General features: G+C 43.7%; 2 protein-coding genes across 2 annotated transcripts in view; one reads left to right on the top strand and one right to left on the bottom strand.

The window, feature by feature from the left end:
- LOC119172459 (uncharacterized) overlaps positions 1–7,554 on the top strand; it is a 163,263-nt gene that overhangs the window by 106,325 nt on the left and 49,384 nt on the right. The gene's annotated exons all lie outside the window — the stretch shown is intronic.
- LOC142814680 (uncharacterized) lies at positions 1,264–6,791 on the bottom strand. Its single transcript, XM_075893844.1, has one exon. The coding sequence runs from the start codon at positions 4,786–4,788 to the stop codon at positions 3,424–3,426; it is 1,365 nt and encodes a 454-aa protein (XP_075749959.1). The 5' UTR covers positions 4,789–6,791; the 3' UTR covers positions 1,264–3,423.

Below are 7,554 nucleotides of genomic sequence, written 5' to 3'. Positions count from 1 at the left end.
CTCTCTCTCATCCGTGTGTACTAGCGCTAAGCGACACCTTGAAGTATATAGCTAACCAGCCCAAAAAGCCAAATTGGTAAGCTGTGGTGTTGCAGTTGTGCTCGTCTCTTTCACGTCTGTGTGTGTTAGCTCTGTGCCTTATTTAGAAACGCAGCTTAATTACTACCTCTGAGTGAATACGGGTTGATCTAAGTTATGTACAATGCAGTTGATGGGCAGAAGTATTGCGTGACGTTTATCGGTGCACTGGATGCGAATCAAATACGATAGCGTGCATCGGAGTTGAATGTGGTTTCAGCAAATGCAAAGCTAAAGGTGCAACTTGTAAGTAAAGTTATCCACGCGAACTTTGCAGGTGTGTCTTGGCTCGCAGCAAGTGCTTCCTAAGATCTCGGCGTTCCGCAACCTCCCTAGTCTGGCAGTGGCATTCACAGCTGGATTTGTCGTCCGCGATATCAGTGATCAACTGCAGAAGCTACTTGCGAAGTTTCCGGGTCTCAAAGAGCTGCAACTTGAGAATGGCGGCGGCATGTGCCTCCTCGCGATCTCCAGACTTTGCCATCTCCTTTAGAGCCTAAGGCTGGTCAACCGCGTAGGATCCTTGAGTGACGTCCCAGTGGACAATGACACGTTCGCTGATCTGGAGTGCCTGGAGTTGGACATGCAGATTCTGAGGGCCGTTTTGTGACGCACTTCTGTGATGGGGCTTTATACTTGGCGTTTTTGCAGCACTGCGTTCAAAATGGCCGGTGCCTATCATTACGGAATCTTGAACGACTGACATTGAACACGAAAGAGTCCCTGGGTGCGTCTGGGCTTCAAACGATAGGACCTGAATGACGTGGTGCATGCGTTGCCGGCTCTTCGACGGGTGGAAGCAAACAGCTTCGACTTGCGGCTGTTTTTTCTAGAACTACTGAGCACCGTGTAGACGGGTGTCCCTGTCCTGGATCAACTGCATCTACTGCGCGGTGCACAGGCCAAGTTATTAGAATGTAGCGCCCTCCTTGCGAGCGAACAATGTGGCGTAGATGAATTAAACAGCCAGTGCTACGTACTAACATGATGACCAGACTTCCAAGTTTGAGGCGATTAAAGAACGTTCATCGGAGCGCCATCGGCGGACGTAATTCAGCTGACAGTCGTCACAACCCTTTAGGTGACCCAAGATACCGATGTACTGGTTGTATATCCATTCGTATAGAAGAATTTACAAACTTTCCGAAAACAACTGCTGCAATAATTCACCCTTCCTTATTGCTATGGAAGTTGCAGCTTTTTTAACAAGTCAGTTTTACTTATTGTGTTGGCATTGATGGGCCTTAACCAGATGTACATATAACCGCTCATTAGAAGTAGACGTAAATCAACACTCGCTTGGTTTGTGTAATGTGAGCCATTGTACCGAGTAACAAATTACACTAAATCTTATGCACAGAGCGCAATATTACCTTCCTTTTAGCATAAACTGTTTCCACTTTATTTTACATCGGTTTATACGTATTTCTATGGACAACTGCTGAGTGGGTGATATCGATTCCAATTCTTTACGGAATCCTTCCAATGTATGTAGTCTTTGACTGTTGTTCTTTCGGAGGTATTGGAGCAGACTAACCTTTATTTGTAGTGGTGTGAGTTGTAGTTCTCTTCGTCAGCCCCATCAGGTGCTCATTCTTCCCATTGCTCTTCGTCATATTTGAACATAAAGCGCCGACATGTTGTTGGTCGTGAAATAAGCGTGGCAATCACAGAACTTAACCATTCAGTGCCTTATTTCATTTCCCAGATGTCCTTTCAAAAGTTACACATACTTGACAAAGGTACCGGAACCCAACAAAATGTATATCAATATACCGATGCACTGCACCGAGTTTCATTATTTAGCGCTTAACGAGCTGCTTTTAGAGAAATTGTGGTGTCGGTGGCGACGTCCTAGGTTGTCTGTGAGCGAAATCAGCGTTGTCTGTGAGCGAGAAATATAGATAAACAAAGAAACTGAATATATAGTCGGCTGGTATGCGATTTAAGCCTGGAACGTCGGCATTGGAGGCTTATTTTGCTGCAGATCCGGAGCCACAGCCCGATCAAATTTCTTCGAGAAAAAACGGACAAGCTTTATGCCGTACATAAATCCCCGTTAACATGTGTGATATTGCGAGGCAGAAAGGTTATATTTACAGCAAGAATCGCCCTATGTGAAGTGAAGTGCCAGCGAGTGTGTTGCCTAAAGTCGTATTTTTTTTTTGTCGAGACCACGTGCTAATGCGATGGCGTTAAAGAGCTCCTTTCGACGAAATCACGGCGTCAGTGTCGTTAGTTGCGAGCAAAAATAGTCGCATATTTCCGTGACCAAAAAAATTGAAAGGTGTAAATGAAATACACAATAAAGTTCTTCGCCTCTGATTGAGAATGGAGCCCGAGCTAATTCTCTATCACGGCTGTAGAACAAGCCGGTATTCTACCAAAAAAAACAACAATATTTTGTGAAAATGTTCCAGAAAAAGACAATACATGATTGTCACGCACTGAAAAAGAGTCTCCTTGGCACATGTTATATTGCATGGCGAAGTATAAAGTTGCACCATGCGTGAAAACATGCGCATTGCACAACTACTGAGTATTTTAAAGGCTCATTCATTACGAAACGTTGAGACATATTTAACAATGATGAGCTGCAAAATACCAAGAAACTAATTTTAACATTAATAATAAACATAAAAAGAATATGTAGAATAGAAGGAATAATTGGGGTATGTGTTGAGCTTTTTGAGTCCCTAGCTTATCAGACTTCTCACTAGTGTAGCCTTGTTCGTATTATTGCAAGCTATTCCTCCTTCAGAGCTATTCCGTGTATGTAGACGTATAGCGAGGCTGTCAGACCACCACCACCGCGAATTACCTAAAACTAAAATGTTTATTCACTATTGGTTGCGAGTAGTTGTATAGCAATGATCGGTCGCCTTGTTGTCGCAGTGCTACAGTGCGATGCAATCAGCTACCGGGTTTTACACGCTTCTAGCAAGGAATGAATAAGCCATATAATGAGCACTGACAATGACATATACTCATGTAAAACTTTTTGGCTAGTACATTTATTTATTTATTTATTTATTTATTTATTCACATACCTCGATACAGCGCACAATATGCATTATTGTAGGGGGGATAACAAAAAAGGTTAAGTTGCAGGTGGTACACTACATCACGAGATAAGATCAGCAATAAGTCTAGAATTACAAATGACGTGACACTCGTCCATTCTGAACAGATCACTCTAAAATGCGTTGAGGCAAAGCAAGAAGAGTATATTACAATATAACTACAAAAGTTCAAAAGATGGACAAGTTGATTGAATGCCACATAGACATGACGCGATACCTAGCGGAACAAGACTTCAGCAAGGGCTGAACTATAATGATATAACTATAATGGCGAGCTGCCTACGTAATTCATTAGTTTCTTTAGCGCCCTCACTAACCCATGATTTTCAATACGCGCTGCCAGCGCCTCAAAGTAGTAGTTGTACGGAACGCCACGGAAGATCTTCAGGTTAAGCTTATTTGCCACCACAGCACTGCCTGGTAAGAAATCACAGCAGCGTCTGTAATGGTTGATGAAGACCAATGAGCTTTGAGCAGGCTCCATGCGGTATCCCTTGCGGTGAGTTCGGACGATGTGAACGCCTGCCTCAGACACTGTCCTGGAGCGAGCGATGTACTTCGAAAAGCCCCGACCGATCCTTTCCTGGAAGTGGTACGTGAACAATCTCATCTGGAGGGGCACTTGGTCTACATTGGAGTATTTCATACTGATTGGGTACTCCGAGCAAAAGTACCTGGCCGGTATCAGCACACTACCCAAACCTTTACGTTTGCGTTCCATCTTCCCGAGAATGTCGCTGATGCTTGAATATTTTCGCGGAATAATGAGCTCATCAAAGTCAACGTGGATGTAGTATTCTGTTTTGGCCATAGATCGAAATATGCAGTCGTAGAGAGCTGGCATCTGGCCTTGAGCATGTACCTGAGCATATTTTGCAATGAGCTTGAACGGGACAATGGTGATGTGTACTGAGTTATACTGTAGCCAAGCGAGCAGAAACGTCATATCAAGGGACATGTCGAGGTCGTAAAAGTAGAAATTGGTCACTCCCATAATCGTGTAGTGAACGATGAATTCGACGATCTTCCAGAGGCTCATCGAAGATCCGTACGTTGGCCTTACGCACATGGCGCAGCACTTGCCTTCGGCTCTTTCTGGTACACGATGCAGCTCGAGCCATCGCAAGGAGTCCGCGGCCGAACCTCGCACCGCAAGTGCCACTTGCATGTTTCCAGCTTCGGCACTTTTCCCAATTTCAGGTCGGCAGACAATCAGGGCGTTCTTGAAGTCTGGACTCCAATAGGTCCACACTTTTCGAATGCGGGCTTTGCGCCTCACTGTCCCGCTGGCTGTCCGAATGACGCACACCAGAGGCGGATGTTGAATCTTTGTCCTGTTCGCGTCCGACGTGCGGCTACGCACCAGGCTGGTGATACGGACGACGCGGTTTGGCGTGGACGTGAGAAATGCCGTGAAGGCGTGGATGTTTTCGGTGATGGCGTGCCATGATTCTCGCTCTGTTTTCGGTGCGCCTAGAGGAGTACGACTCAAGGCTTTGGCGAGCCTTTCATCCCACTTGCTGAAGTGGCTCTGCAACCGAAGCTCATTGACGGTTGGACAGGATGTCCCTGTGAGGGTCGTAAAGAGTCGGTAAGAGTTTATAAGAGCACGGTTTGCGGAACGCATTCTATGAAATATCGTCGATTGGCTGTGGAAATAGGTTTTTTTTTTTAATTTCAACTGTATGCCTACGTAGAAACGTAGACATCAATGTTCAATGAGTCTCGACTGCGCTATACATGCTTCGCATTTACCATGCAGCACTACATTGTTGAAAGGGGGCACGATCGAAACCAAGATACAGAAAATGCTAATGGTGCACTAAGTTACAATAGGTTGCAGTTTTTTTAATAAAACCTCTGCTACACAATTTTTACAAACCAGAAAAATTATTTAGACCACACTACAATTACAAAATATGGAATGGCAGTATTTGTAATACAATGAAGTAAGGACCAAAAGTGATACTTGTGAGGCGATTAACTGAGACTCACGAGTCTCATGAGCCTCAGCTCAATGTTGTGTGCCTAACTCTGTCAATATTCCACTTGCTATACTTCAATGCTCGGCTGACAAAAACCAGTTCAATAGATGATAGAATTACCAAGTATCCATTACGTCTACTTTCACTTTTATCGGCTCCGACAGTTAGTGCGGCTACGCGAATATGGAAGTACCCGCGAAGCTGATCTGTGTAGAGAAAAACGTGCTCACTGGTATCCTTTACGTACAATTCTCATCGCTTTCATTGATGACGGGTAGAACTTTGGGTGGAGTAGATCCTATGAGCGGTCCCCAAACGCGCACTCCTGTTTCACTCGTGGCGGGCAGAACTTCCTTTGGAGAACATCCTTCCGGTGGTCTAGAACTGCGCACCTCTGTGCCATCGATGGAGGGCGGAACTTTCGTTGGAGTAGATTCTTTCAGTAGTCCGGCAACGCGCGCAGCCGATGCTACCAATGTCGTATGGGATTCGTAACTCATCAGAAACACGATAGCACCGCAGCAGCAGAGGAACAGTGAGTTGAAAGCCCGTCGAATCGTCCACCTGCCCTTTGCCACTGGAAAGCGTGGCAGGTGGGGAACTGCGTTCAATGTTTTTCTCAATTGTCACTGGTATTTTGCTATAAATTACCCACGTAAAGACAGATCGGTAGAAACGAATACATCATTAACGCTATTTACCATAATAATATGCCATTAGTCTTCTTATTCTAACAGTTTGAGCAAACAAAATCAGATTCTGAGTTGTACATTGAGGCTAGTAAGTATTTAAAAATTATGCTCATGTGCACAAGTAAGATACCAGTGTGAACTACAGCGGTATTAATTGTAAAAAAAGTTTAAAAGTCATGACAGTTCAAGAAAACGGCAATTTTTTAAACATTTTTCAGGGTTCATGTTCCAGATTGGTCAGCTATCCCCGGACTGTTTCAACGTCGTTGCGATTGTGCAGTAAAAAAGTAATGATTATTCTGTTTCAGAGGTATAAAACGGAACCAATGTATACTCGTGAGCTGTCATGCATTACACACAAGTTATACGATCAATTATTGAACGCTGCATGCAAGCGAGTTGGAGTTAATGATAAGCGTTATGAATGGTCGTGTCTGGTGCCTCTGAGAAACGTCGAAACGAGGTAAATTATCTCAATGTGAATAACAATATTTCATTCCTTGGCTTTGATTCCGTCGAAGTTTTTGTAGACGACCCAGTGAACATGAAATTATGAGTTATTGAAGTGGTCACAAGCGGAATGTGATATCATAACCGAGACCACCTCTTCACCAAGAGGATGGTAACGGTATAGCATTTCAAGCATGTTCCCACAAGCCTGGGTGTACTCACCATGCATGACGCTTAATGATCGCGGGCTGAGCCTGCTTTCCTATTGTCTTTCGTCGCAGCCCCAGGAAAAAGGTCGAACCCTTGCTGCCCCGATCAAATACTTCTTTCTTCTTCATTGCAAGCTCAGGAGCAGCGCGAGCGATGATGAACATCATGATCATGATGAACATCATGATGAACATCATGATGAACATCATGAACATCATGTTGTTCTCACACGACTCGTACCCGCCTTCGGGGATTGGCAAAAAAAATAATGTTCGTACAAAATTTTAAACAATACCTAGACTATAAATGCTGAATAAACGGAAAACAAGAGAAACAAGAACCAGAATTGTTCATATGAGATTTAACAATATATTACGAATAGTAACTGTTTCTGAAATGTAAAAGAAAAGAAAAATAAGCACAGAGAAAAAGTGCAATAATTTGGCACCTTGTAATTGTTATATTATTCAAGGTTAATATTAGTATATCAAATTACCACATTATTGATGTTTGTTGTTTTATTGCATTAGTGCTTATGTTGTTACTGTGATTACATTATTACTTTACGTTCATTACTGTCGCTCCGTTATTACTATAATTGGTGATCATAAGCTTACTGTAGTAATGATTATGTCCTTGTTGATTTAGAATTTCCCAAGTTGACTTGTGCTCAAATGCGCTGATTCTGCTGCCCCAGTACGGTAGGGCCTGGTCAGGAGGTTTGGATCCTCCTTTTCTCTTACACTGCGGGCGAACCATGTATACGTGTTACATTGACCCCTTGTTACGCGGGATCTGCCACTTGAAATGACAAACAAAAAATATTTTCCCACGAAAAAAAAAAAAGCCTGATCCCATGACATTGCGCATGTCCACGAATTTGGTAGCCCGTGACTTTCCCCTTTTTCTGTGTTATGGTGCTCTTCTGTTGCTAAGATTGAAGATATTCACCTCGGCGGCGATAAAGCCCTGTTTGTTCATCGCAAATGACTAATTTTAATGACCGGTTCAGTGGCCAACTTGGACGCGGAGCAAATTGCCAGTAAAACCTACGGG

This window comes from Rhipicephalus microplus, chromosome 4 (assembly GCF_043290135.1).
Source record: "Rhipicephalus microplus isolate Deutch F79 chromosome 4, USDA_Rmic, whole genome shotgun sequence".
Taxonomy (NCBI): domain Eukaryota; kingdom Metazoa; phylum Arthropoda; class Arachnida; order Ixodida; family Ixodidae; genus Rhipicephalus; species Rhipicephalus microplus.
Note: the sequence above shows the minus strand (reverse complement) of the source record. Positions and strands in the feature narration are given on the sequence as shown.

Excerpts from the sequence above, each read along its gene's own strand:
- LOC142814680 (XM_075893844.1), bottom strand. The coding sequence starts at position 4,788 with ATGCGTTCCGCAAACCGTGCTCTTATAAACTCTTACCGACTCTTTACG.